This window comes from Argiope bruennichi, chromosome X1 (genome assembly GCF_947563725.1).
Source record: "Argiope bruennichi chromosome X1, qqArgBrue1.1, whole genome shotgun sequence".
NCBI lineage: Eukaryota > Metazoa > Arthropoda > Arachnida > Araneae > Araneidae > Argiope > Argiope bruennichi.
In genome coordinates, this window is record NC_079162.1 from 79063322 (window position 1) to 79077144 (window position 13823).

The following is a 13823-nucleotide window of genomic DNA, read 5'->3' on the forward strand; positions in this document are numbered from 1 at the left end:
TCAGAATGTTCTACACTTGTTATGCAATTGTATGATGTAATTCATCAAAATTGGTTAGCATGACTAAATTTATATTATGATGATCTACTTTTATTATGCAAGTATATGATTATATTATTACAAAATGATGTACATGTATTATGCAAGTGTATGACGTAGTTCATCAAAGTAGGTTGTCTTGACAAAATTGTTATATTCTTATGATGGCTGAAGAGCTGGTCACCGAAGGTAATTAGAAACAAATTTATAACGAGATAGTTTCTTTTGACAGAACAATAAGCTGATGGTTGAAACACGAAAAAACGCTTTTCTGAAGGACCTTTTTTATTGTTATTGCTCATAGATAACGTAGCAATACTGTTGGTTGTGTATAGCTAAAAGGCGCACTTTAAAAAGTAGCTTGAAATTTATTTTTATTCTTGTACCTTTTCCACAGTAATAATAGTAAGGCTAATAGACTGCATCTGACTCTCTTTTATCAATGATATTAAGGTCCAAGATTTTCAAAATGGTGGTTCCATACAATAAGCTTTATGGAGATTTCTAGATTTGAAAAATCTTTGCAGTTGTCCGATGACTACAAACAGATTGACATTAAATTCATCAATAAGTCTGATAAAACGGAGTCTTGAAAAAGAAAGCCATATTTTGCTGATGTAATTGCAGATGCTGCACTCGTGATACAAGAGTAAAAACTTCAAAGCCAGTACAATATTTGTCATGCTGGAACATGACATGTTGCGTTATATCAGGACAATGTTATTGCCTGGTTTTTGCCAATGCTATAGTGGCGCAGTGGTAGGTCTGAAGTTCGATGCTCAGGCTGAAAAAGGTCGACTCAGCTTTTAATTCCTTCAGTGGGTCGAAGCATGTTAGGGAGCTAAACAGCGTTAGTCTGACCACTTAACCGGGACATATGCCTCGCACCTCTGGGCTCTCGGTCAAGAAAGCGTATATGGGCACTGTAGGCTTTGGCCCACATAGGGCTGTCGTGCTACTGAGTTTAGGTTTAGTTATTGCCTGCATTTTTCGGAAAATTATCCAGATTATACTTTAAAAATTTCACATGTACATCGGTTAGTGCTGATTATATTGCTCACCTTACATCCTCTCTGGAATTATTTGATCGATTAAATGCATTCTGAAATTTGTTTGGGTTTATTATGTCAAAACCTCTGCGTCGCTGTGTGCAATTAATAGAGTAATTAAAGTGTGACTGGATGATGCATATTTACGTTTTGAATTGTATTTTGATACTAAGTTTATAAATTTGTCAGTTTGATACTTTCTACAATTTAAGAGATTATTTCTTAAGTACACTTGCTTATCATAGTTTAATTTCCTTTTTGAAATGCCTTTTACATTTTTTCTTTTGCTTCTTACTTTCATTTTGAGACGATTTAATATAAACATTTAGAATCAAAACTTTTTCCTAGTTTTTAATCCCTATCATTTTGATTTCTTATATATTTGTGACGATAGAATATTGAAATCAAATTTTAGCTCACTTTCCCTATTAGCACAAGTTGATAGACATTCCCACGATGTTGCTGGATGTTCTTAATGCCGGCTAATATTGGGAAGATCTGGTAATGATGTTGTTCATCATTTTGTGCTATTAGGTTCCTGATGTGCTAGGCTTACAAAATTTGTAGAGTTGTCTTCTCGATGATGATATATTTTAAAATACTTTTAGAACTTATTTTTCAGTTAATGGATTCACTTCATTATATTTTAAATCCATAAGACAGTCCTCAACTGGTTGAGAATTTGTGAAAAACTGAATTCAAGATTTAATAATATTTTACTGTGAATTAAAAACTGAATTTTCAAGACGTGGATTAAAGTTTAATCAACGGTGTGTGTGTGAAAGAATTTTTTTAATCGCTCAGTTAATTTTCCATTCAGCAGTTCAAATTTTGGAATTAGGTAAAAATGTTAATTTATTCTTAGTTTAAAAATTAATTTGATAATTAGTCCAAAAAATAGTGTAAGTAAAAATTATTGGATGGCCATGTCAAATTAAATCATACTTTGAAATCTGAAAGGAAAAAATATTAAATCGAGTATAAACATTCATAAATTTAAATGTTTTAAATTTAACAAAAATAAAGAATCTGTTTAGCTACAGTAATGGCCATTTATAATGCACCACAATTTATTATTCATTATAAGTCGGTCAAATATTGATTTTAATAAAGGTAATTTTGATCAAATTGCAGTGAGAACGCATATTTGCAATATCGTTTGTGCTATTGCGTTTACTTTTCAAATAATTGTTTCAGCCTGAAGTATAAAATATGAAAAAAATTAAAGTAATGTGTTATTTGAAAGATTGATATTCATTACTATATTTCCTCACTATCATACTAATCGGTCTAAAGTTCCTATTCTTTGAAATATGACAAAATATTGAAATTTCATGTTGGTAAATCTAGCTCATCATTAGAATGTGAAGAGTGAAGATTAGCTTGAAAACTGTTTCAACCGTTTAATTTTTATAATCCCTAAATGTATTTTCAACTTTGAGCACTTAATTCACTAAGTTTTATTTTATGAATGAAAGATTTTACATTTTATTATGTACATTCACCACAGTTTCGATTTCAGATCTTACAAAAAGTGTTAGGCTACTTAAGCACTGAAGTTCTAGAATTTGGAACTTATCAGTTTTTTTTAGTATGAATTTTTTACATTTATCTAAACTTTTATTTTGTGTTTTTGTGAACTTTGATCTTAAAGTGTAACTTTTACAAGTTTTATTTGTATTCCATATAAGGGTGACTCGATTCGAAAATGGTAAAGAATCAATTCAAAGCAAAAAAACAAGTCTTTTTAATATTAAAAAGAATCAAACAAATTTTACTATAAAAGAATAAACGCAAATGTAAATCGCAGATGGCTAAAGTTCACATAATAAACATAACATTAGTTACAATAACATAAAAACAAATTAGCTGCCATAACAAATGCATTAAATACAAAACAAAATTACGGAACATTCAGATTCGTTTCGTTTACAGTTCTCAACTTTTGAACTTTCATTTCAGCAATACAGATAGCTGAAGCGGCTATTTGTTAATTTTTTATTAGCTGCTTTTAAAATTAAAACAAAAAAAAATAGTATTTTAATTCAGTAACCACCACCATGAAATAAAATCACCATTTACCAAATACTAATGTATTTCAAATAATTGAAGTGAGTTAAAATTACTTCTGTTAAGCTTTTGCTCATACTTCGTAAATCATAATTTTTTGCCATTTTTGAAACATTACAAATTCTTTCATGAGTAAATATTTACACTTCTATACATTATGTTCGTTGCAGCATCCTACATCATTAGCCGTTTTGAATTCCAGAGGTGTTTTAAAAAATTATTTTGGTCAATATTCAAAATATCTTTTGTATCAAGATTAATTTGCTTATTCCCATGCATATAATCTACAAGATTATATCGCATTAACTACATAATAAAGTATTTTGAAATGAGAGTGTAAGGTTGTAGCAAATTTTTAAACGTTTAATCAATTGAACTTGAAAAAAAAATTTAATGATGTTGTCGTTTAAAAAAAAGTAGAATTCGCAATACAAACTATTTGCCATCACAGAATAAAGAGCAAAAATTATTAGAAGTTATATTTACTTCATCTTTATTTTGTTTTCTTCTTTTGTGAAACAAATATAAAGTAAAAAATGAACACAATTTTCTACTTGCAATTATTTTTGAATAATTTAATCACTGCTAGAGAATTCAAAAACTAATTTTTTATGTACATTCTTTATCTGTACACGATGTTTGATTTAAAAGTTGATTCATTCATAAAGGATGCATCTCGTACCGCTTTTAATCAATTACACCCGAGATTTTTTTTTTTTTTTTTGCATGGCCATTGGATCTTTTTAAGTGAATGAAATATCTTCCAATGAAAAGCAACAAAATAATTATCGCTTGATTCTGACAAGAATGAAAAAATTAACAAATGAAAGTGCATTATTTGGCAAAAAAATTGTTCACAGTTACTAGGAAATACGATTCTTTCTCGAAAATAAACTATTTGTCAGGATTTCAGAAAAATTTATTTTGTTCATCGGTTATAAAATATTTGATTAAAATTTCTTACACACGGCAATACTCATGAAGAATAAAGAGTTATGTTATGACGTAAATTTTTTCTCTTAAGAAAACTATTTTAAGATTCTAAAAATCTTTTTTCCTTATTTTAAAACAATACTTATTTCTAAATAAGATAGTGAAGAATTTAATAATAATATTGATCATAATAGAATAAATTTACTAAGAATTTTATAAAGAAGTGGTAGTATTTTCTTTCATCCTGATTTATAACTAAAACTATTGGAAATGTGCTATTAATATATTTTATGCAATTGTACAAAAAAATACTGTAAGTCAAATTTTTATTATAGAATGAAAGGAAATATACTTGTAATGATGCAAAAAAGAATTTCGGGGTGAAAGAACTATTTTTATTTCAAATTATTTTTTGTTGTTCAACTGAGTTTTCTGCTTTTGTGATTTGAAAAATCATCTGCTTTATTTTCTAAAGAGTAAGAGGAACCAAATTTAATTCTGATAACGGAATAAAAATGTGATTCATTTCTTCGTTGATGGAAAAATATTGATTTTATTATCATTTCTCTATTAAATTCGTGTTTATTGCGTTTTAATGCAAATAAGGTTTTTATTGTCGTAACATTTTCGCCTTGTGCGGAAAATACACGTCTTGATCAATAAATCCTAACAACAGTTTGAGAAGTAATGAAAGAAAAAAAATAATTTATTCGAAAGAACACAAAATTATTAGTAATTGATCTTCAACCAGGTTTTTTCGCTGAATGAGAAGTTATTTCTTAACTATAAATGCTCAAAAAAGGACATGCATAAAATTTCGTGTAAAACATTTAATTGTTTGGTTTGATATTGTTCATTGCTTCACTTATTGAATTAATCTGAAATAAAAAAAATATATATATGCTTGTAAAGAATTTAGTTATGCTAGAGATTAAAAATATTTATACAATTTTAATGCATCGCCTGCTCGAATGATACTTCAACAAAAATTTCAATAGATTTTAAAAAATGTCATTCTATTGCAATTTTTAACTTCCATCGCTATATTAAGTATTTAAATATATTGAAGTTATCTAATTAAGTTAAATCGTTATTAATTATATAGATGTATTTTTTCAGTATACTATAATACAAGAGAAATATGTATTGTACATATTTTAATGAATTAAATGGTATAGAGTTACATAGGAAAATTATTGGATGGGAGCCGAAACTTCACTTTTAAACGCAAAGTTTAAAACTAAATCAACTACTCTATTACCATGAACAAGCCCTACGTATCATTTAATTCCTGGAGATCAACATAATTGCATTCATTGTCATTTCTGTAAGGAGATTTCGAGACTAATGAGAGGGGGCTCATGATGGTCAGGTTATAGGCCTGGTCATAATCGACTTCTGAATTTTAGTGGAACAGAGTCTGAATTCACTTTAAAGGGATTATTCACTATCCCAAATTAAAGTGTTCCAACTTCAATGTAGCTTTTACTGGTTAAGCAAATTCCTCTTGTAAACTGTTTGGGTAGTGAAATTCGTTAAATACGTTATATCTGTTTGGTGAAATAAAAGGATTAAGCTTCGGCGGGTAGAAATTATAGTAAAAGCTGCTAGAAAATATTGGAGAGACTTCGGAATAATATTTCTGAAAGTGAGTACAAGTTTCCACTTTATCAATTACTTAAAATATTTAATTAAAATGTAATAATATTTTCAGCGAATACTTATATAAATGTTCGAAAAAAATTCAATCCCAGAAATCATGCAAGTAAAGTTAGTTGTATTAAAAAGTGAGGATGGAAAAATTGTAAACTAAATTAAATTTTAGAGCTTCAATAATATTCATTCCAAATTTTTTAAAGACATTTTTCATTTAAACATTTTTACAATGATTATTGGACCTTTAACTATATTTGTTTTCTTTATTGTCAAATTAGATGACATATTCTGATCTGGTAATTTGCTGAATTCATTCAACGATAACCTAATGGCAATTAGGCCTAATAATAATTTTAGTTCATTGGTTAAAAATATGATTATTCAATACACGAATCATGCTTGGACACCACAATCAAGGTGTTAAAAGACAAGTTTGGAAGCTGGAATTTATCATATTGTTCTAATGTAAATCATAAATAGTTTGAAAATTAATATTGCATTCATTTAAAAAGATGAAAGAAGGTTGTTTTTTTTTTCAGAAATATTTCTGTCGTATTATTGCATATTGAAGACGGTTAATTTTCATTTATATTTAAAAACGATTCATTTATATACTTTTTATTTATAATAATAATTCGTTTTCTCGGTTTTTCCCCCCTTTTTTATCATATAATTCGGTACTACAGCAAAATTGCCAGCATTGTAATAAAAAGATTATTCATTTTTTTGTAATAATGTCGGATTCAACATAATATTTAATTTATCACAAATCTACATAAATTTATTCGTGTAGTAAGACCATATTTTTTAATTATTTCTAGAAAGCGAAAAAAGAATAATCCTTGTTTACTTATGCGATTTTAAATAATTTGAATAATACATTTTCACCTGTAAAAAATAAACCATCAAAATCAACAAATATTATTTACGAAGCATGAAAAAAAAGCGGTAAATATCCCGATTTGGTGTTCAGATTTTTAATTTAGCAAACAATATTATATTTTTTTTTAAAAAAAAGGAACATATTTTCATCGTCTTCGTCTTTTTACACCTGAAACAAGATACACACAAGAACATGTTAAATATTCATGTAATCGTCACGAAATAATCACAAAAGCGTTTGTCTCGGAAAGACTTGGATCAAGCACCGTTTGGTACTGTGTCGTCCAAAAGTCACCAGACATCATCAGAGTGGATGGACTGTCTCTCGAGACAAAACAAAAATGGTTAGTTTATCTGCAATGTTTACATTTAAATCTTCAGGTTTTATAAAAGAACGACGAATCGAAACGTCGCTGATCACAAATTAGTTTTCATTACTGACAGAGAATTTCCGTTCATTTTCTGCAGTACATGTTTAAAATATCGCAGGTGTGTCTATTAGAATGCGTTTTGCAAAACGCTTTTTTTTTCCGCAGTTTTGATAGATCATGACTTCACTTTGAGATCTGTGATCGGTGTGTCAGGTGAGCTATCCGAAAATGACGATGGAATTCAGTGACGGAAAGCCAGGATCAGTAACAGTGACGAAAGGAGCAGTCCGAAGGAGTGAAATGAGAAGATGGAATTGGCTGAGCTCCGCTGTCTGTAAGCAATGTGCTCATTGGTTTGGATGTCATCAAAAGTGCCTTCGACTGATCCTAAAAAATACAAGCAGGTCAATTAAAACAAATTTTCAAGTATATGAAGTGCACAATTTAACTACAGAATGATATAGAAGTAAAGAAAAACTTTCAAAATTTTTCCTATGGTAATGTAAATAATTCATAAAAGACAGAAAAAGCCGTTTCCACAGAAAGGTGGGAAAGTCAGATTTTTTTTGTAATGAATATATAATTTACAATCTAAACCCTCAGACGACACAGTAATTGATTGGTACATGATGCAGTAGAATAAACGACTTACAAATAATAAATACAGGGTGTTCATTAATTATTGTCGGGGTTTCCGTACCTCATAACTTTCGAATAAAAAATATTACGCAAAAACCGATTACGTATTCGTAAATTACAACTCAAAGAATTTTATTAATGATATTAAAGTGTAAAGCTTGCACATTTGTACTTTGTAGGCATTCAGCTGAAAGCGATTATGTATTCGTAAATTACAACTCAAAGAATTTTACGTGGCAACAATGAGAAGAGGTGGACCAATCCCATAGCCTCCGAGATCACCAGATATAACACCGCTGGACTTCTTTCTATGGGGGTTTGTCAAGAACATTGTGTACAAGACCCCGTACCCTCCCTTGATGAATTGAAGCGCAGAATTGTTACTGCGATCCAAAATGTTACCCCACAAATTCTGGAGAACACTTGGAGGGACATCGAATTTCGCCTCGATGTGTTACGAGCCACGAAGGGCAGCCATGTGCAAATTCATTAATCTTTTTAATATCATTAATAAAATTCTTTGAGTTGTAATTTACGAATACGTAATCGGTTTTTACGTAATATTTTTTATTCGAAAGTTATGAGGTACGGAAACCCCGACAATAATTAATGAACACCCTATATATATTGTCTTCCAGTCTGTCAAAGAACTTCCTTTATTCACAGTCAATAGTAACTTTTTTTGTTTATATTTGAGAATATGATGATGGTTTCAATTGTTGAGTAATCTATTGGTTCAGATTGTAAATTATGGAATCGAATTTTAGTTTAATGAAAAAAATCCCTGTTGCGGTTCCGCCATTTCTTTATAATGTACAGCCTCCGTCAGCATTCATTTTTACGAAATATTGATTTTCCAATTTTTCCCATTCTTCTAGATTATTTTATATTGTTTTAATTATGATTATGATAAATTAGGCTTTCAAGTCATGATGAAAAACCAAATTTAATAGTTAAAAGTTTTCCAAATGATAATGTTCGTCATAACGACTCCCGCTTCCTGAAATTTTACACAAATTTGTGTCAATTAGCAAAAAAATGTTTTAAGCCGTCTGGTGACCTCAAACCTAAATTTCTGAGAGCTCTCTTTTGAAAGCAATAACTAATAAGACAATTGGCAAAAAGAAAATTCTAAAATATTTCGCAGAGTTTACAAGGACGACGGAGCACTGGATGATATATGATAGATATCCAAATTAAAAAAAAAACATCCCCGTCATCAAGGAGTGTCTAGAACGCTTGCAGTTTTATCTGTAACTGTACTTAGCACTCTAAATTTTCTATATATTAATAAAAAACTTAATGGAGCTAATTCAATATCATATAACACGTATAAAATGCGCCATGTAGACTTAATATATTAATCCACACGCATTTTGTAAAGAAAATGATTCCACAGATCCAAATAAAGAAATGTGTATTAAATTGTTGAATTATTGTGATATGGGAATCACCTGATCTAGTTATTGTGATATATAATGATATGAGCCGATTTCATTAACTCTTATGTTATTTACGTACTGAATCGAATGAATTTTTTTGATTTTTTTGGATATAGGCAATTTAGTCCGAATCCATTTACTAAACTCAGATATAAAAGAATGATTGAATTTTGGTACTTATGGTACTGAATGTTTTATTCAGCTGCGGCAACTCATAAGAATGAAATATAATTGGTTTTGCATTAAAGGTTTATTAAAATGTAGCAATGTTATTCATGTATGCAAGTATATATAATTTCTTAATTTAGATCCTAATTTCCTATTTTTAATTTGAAATCATTACAGGCTACTTTATTCTGAAATTTTCTTTTATTTCCTGATCTAAAAGCCAAATTTTTATTTAATTATTGCCAACACACATTCTAAAAATTCCTTTTTCTTCGTCTCTCGTGCTAAAAGCAAAGGGATAAAAAAATCCCTGGCTCCTATGCAGGTGATTCAAGGATACCTAAGATTCCCTTTCTTAAATCGACACATGCCAAATAAATCCCTATCGGAATCTCGGAATAAAACCGGTAAAGAGAAATTCTGCCACTCTCGTTTGTCTTTTGGTGTAAACTACGCATTCCATCTTTTTCTGTTCTGCCGCAGATGGTAAAATAAATTGAAGTTCATTTAAAAATGTCTCTTCCTTTCGGCTACGTAACTGCCAAAATTATACTACACAAATATGTCGCTTTATATATCGTGATCATTTTCCTATTTTATAGACTTTCTGAATTTTGGAGCTCTTTCAGTAAGTTACAATTATTTTCCGTGTATTTCTTCTAAATTCTTTGACACAATATGGCAAAATCTAATTTTTAAAACAAGCAAATCCAGATACTTGGTACAGTAAAGGTTTTATGAATAAGATCATTTTACGTTTCTAACATCAACGTTTATTCTAAAATTATTATCATAATAAATATTAAAATCATAGAATGAGCCAAACTTAAGGATCCTAGCTTCATTAAACCCTTATATTTAATTCTTTCTGTTCTCTTATTTTTAATTTCAAAGTAATAAAAGTGATTCAAAAACGAACTAATGCCATTTCAAACCATCAAAAATGTGATAAGATGTCAAACTAAATTCACTTACTATCAAATCAATCTGAAGTTGAATGCAGTTAAAATGTATTTAATTAGTAACATGATGATAAACTTAATTTCAGAAATTTTGATAATTAAATACGTAGAAACAGTCGGCGAAATATTCCATTTTAAGTCATTAGTAAACGAAATAAGAGCCCGAAAATTCGAATATGTCGAAAGTATTTTAAATTGAAATCTGGTAAAAGCCCAATCATTTCAAGCCCCTTTCATTATTTCTGAGTGAAATAAATTCTAGCGAAGTCGCATTAAAGCAATAATTACCGAAATAGCTGCGGGAAAAGTCGCATTTCATAATTTAAATTTACCAGCCATCACATATTTCGGTCAATAATCTGCAACTCTGCATATTTTGGTTTCTGCAAATTTCCCAAATCATAAATTAAGCCCACCCGCCATGGATAGAAATGGGGCTTAAATGCTGTATATTCACACTAAAGATTAAATCTTAAGTCTTTGGGGGGAGGGAATAATAGTCAGGTTGGAAAGCTGATCTCAAAGACCTTGGGAGCTGAAAGAGAGTGATTAAATATTCTCACCATTCCAGATGGATACTCAAATTAATTGCAAGAAGGTTGGAAATAGTTATCGGATACACAATTCGTATAGATGGAAATATATAGATGTATTTTTAGAAATCCTGCTTTAGATTTAGAATATTTTTAGAAATCCTGCTTTATTTTTAGAATAATACGTTTTGATAAGGAGATAAATATGAATTCATAATTTTAATTGAGGAAGACAAATCATTGTAATGAAACCTTTAATTCAGTGTGGGAAAAATATAAAAGCTTCCCTGAAATAAAAGAGAAACCCTTAAAATGAAAAATGTTTTTTTGGCTATAATTAATCTGTGAATATATAGAAACATATAGCATATTTCATGGGAACATATATTACGGTGAAAGAATTATTTCAAATTAAGCATGTTAATGTTTTAAAAATATCCTTGCACTTACTTTCTAGTATTTTTAATCGATCAAATTGGCAGACATAATTATCTTGCTTAATACATAAGTTATATCTAAAGGTTCTTCATTTTATTTTCACAAAAAAATGGTGCTTTCGAATTATGTCTAAGAATTTAAAAAAATTGATAAAAGAATTAAATTTGATCCAGTTTTTTATATTTATGTTTGGCAACTGTATTTATTTAGATTTTTTTTTGCATAATTGTGAATGAAAATAAAAATGAATGTATAATGAATCCTATCTTCAAAGTAAAAACAAATGGTGAATCTGCAAATTTATAAAAATGAAATTTTCTTCTTTAAACCAAATGAAATGAAACAGGCTAGAAAGAGAGTTGAATATTTATTTTGTTTCAGGATGTATTTTTAAAAAAATGCAGTTACACCCAATGTTCTTTATTCCCTAATTTAATTTAGCAATTGACAAGAAGATTATTTAATGTGTTCCAAATATTCTTCTTCTAATTTGAATAGAATTCTATTCCGAAAATTAAAGCGTTCATCCTGTAACGCGACAATATTTAATAGGAAAAAAAAATCATGAATAAATTTCTTCCAACTGAAGAATTCCAAGAACTGCAACAAATAATTTTTGAAACATAGTTCTTTTTCTTCCTGGACGACAAAACTCTACGTTCTGCACATGATTTTGCAGTTCACCTCGTATCTTTCACCAACAAATATTTAAAATGGAAAAAAAGGACTCCATGAAATATATATATATTTCTTTTTCTCACCCTCGTACAGGTGACAGGGTTATAAATAGTGCCTGCGTTGCTGCAGATTATGAAACTGGGGTTAAAAAGACGCGAATGGGGCATGCTCTAAATCTTTTAACATATTTAAGCTAGCTACTAAATATTAAAGCATGGCAAGAAAGAGCCATTCTCGGGACAGAATAAAAATTCCAAGAACTGCAACAAAGAATTTATAGCTCTAGAAATGCATTTCAGTTGTGATAGATGGCGAAATCTCTTCATTTATCTTTCGCTGAAGAGATCTTCCTCATTTTGCAGGTAAATGGGTTCTGAGGAGGAAAAAAAATGGAAAAGTCATTTAAATAATGAGAATAGTTGTCATGTTTTCTTCATTTACCTCTTTTGGGTTGGAAATGATTAGGAGCGAACTCTACTTTCAGCACTGTTGTCATTTCGACTTCATACAACTTATTAGGATCAAAAGGCATCTCAGCCGGGATTTCTCGCTTCTTGCGTCCATAGCCTATTTGATCGCTGCCACATTGAACCTGAAATAAAAATAAATATCATCAGTATACTAGACAAAAAATATTTAGAGAATAATAATTCAAAATGCCATTTATGTAAACACTGAATTTCACCCATTATCTTATTTTTTTTAAATGACAATGTATGTTTTCAAGTTACGTGGCAATTTGAACTTTCTTAATCTTAATGAATATTAATTATATAATATAAATTAATATCTTCAAACTTTTGGTTACTGCAATAAAACGAAATTGTTTTAATTGTGAATAAAGATTTATTTTATTAAAGATATCCATACGATTTAATAAATCGCTCAGATCAACAAAAGCACTCTTTAAACGAACATCTGTTTCTGTATAACATATGATGATAGGGCCATTGTTCATGGTCACAAATCGAATGAGTACAGACAGTCGTTGTTTTAATAATTTTATTTTACTTAAAACTATTATCTATGGTTTCATAAGTTTAACACTTAAAGGAAACTCTAGTTGCATTTCATTTTGAAGTAATACAAGGATTACTTTGGCATACGCCTCGTAATTCTAAACCATGGTCAGATGGCAAGGATTTTACTTCAGATGGCACCCAACCCTCCAAAATTTCACACCACATAAACGGAAGTTTATTTGACTTTTAGAGCCAACTTTAATGTGAAAAAACCCCACATAAACGCGTTTTTCGATGGAATATGATTCCTATCCTGGAACTTTCTGACAAAAAAAAAACCCGAATTAGTTAGATCTGATTGTATAACGTTACGTCTAGAAACTGTTTAATGTTTATATTAGGATGCGCTACACATTTTGGAATCGTGGTTGAAAAATAATTACGCCAGAAAATAATTTTCAAAAATTCAACTCCATCCTAGTAAAAGTGCGTTCTTTCATACCAACATACATAACTCTTTTTGCAGTGTAACCTAGTATCGAACATAAAATCACTCGCTCGGAAAGCTGCACCTAACTCCGTTCTGAAGATCCCGGGACTAGACAATAGCTATGAGTAAGGATATTTTTTCTATATAACAATAATTTAATTTGTATTAATTTATTATATAAACGATGAAAAGATTTTATCTGTTTATGCCGAGGTAATTCATGAAAATAGTTTGAAGATTTATTTAATGAAGTTCACAATAAACCGTTTTTGATTTTGGTACAAGAGCCTTTCATTCAATAAATAAACAAAAAAGCAATTCGGAAAAAATCTAGTTTTGATAAATTCAAAGATTCATTTTTATATCGCATAAATTAAAGTCACGTGTGGGGAAAAAGTATTAAATTTATCAGAAGTTTTCTAATCATCTCTCTTCCTCTTTCAGAAACCAATTTGACCCTTAACAACGTAATAAAAATATTTTTGCTTCCTACTTTGTAATAAATTTAATG

The 13823-nt window shown here is 29.4% G+C and overlaps 1 protein-coding gene across 2 annotated transcripts in view; it reads right to left on the reverse strand.

The window, feature by feature from the left end:
- Positions 1–2819: 2819 nt before the first annotated feature.
- The window catches only part of LOC129958723 (uncharacterized), a 367468-nt gene continuing 356464 nt past the window's right edge, over positions 2820–13823 (reverse strand). For both annotated transcript variants that reach the window (XM_056071376.1, XM_056071375.1), the window contains 2 exons: positions 12302–12452; positions 2820–7387 (listed from right to left, as the gene is read on the reverse strand). In XM_056071376.1, the coding sequence (XP_055927351.1) occupies positions 7242–7387; positions 12302–12452 (297 nt within the window). In that variant the 3' untranslated portion in view covers positions 2820–7241. The remainder of the gene's footprint in view (positions 7388–12301; positions 12453–13823) is intronic.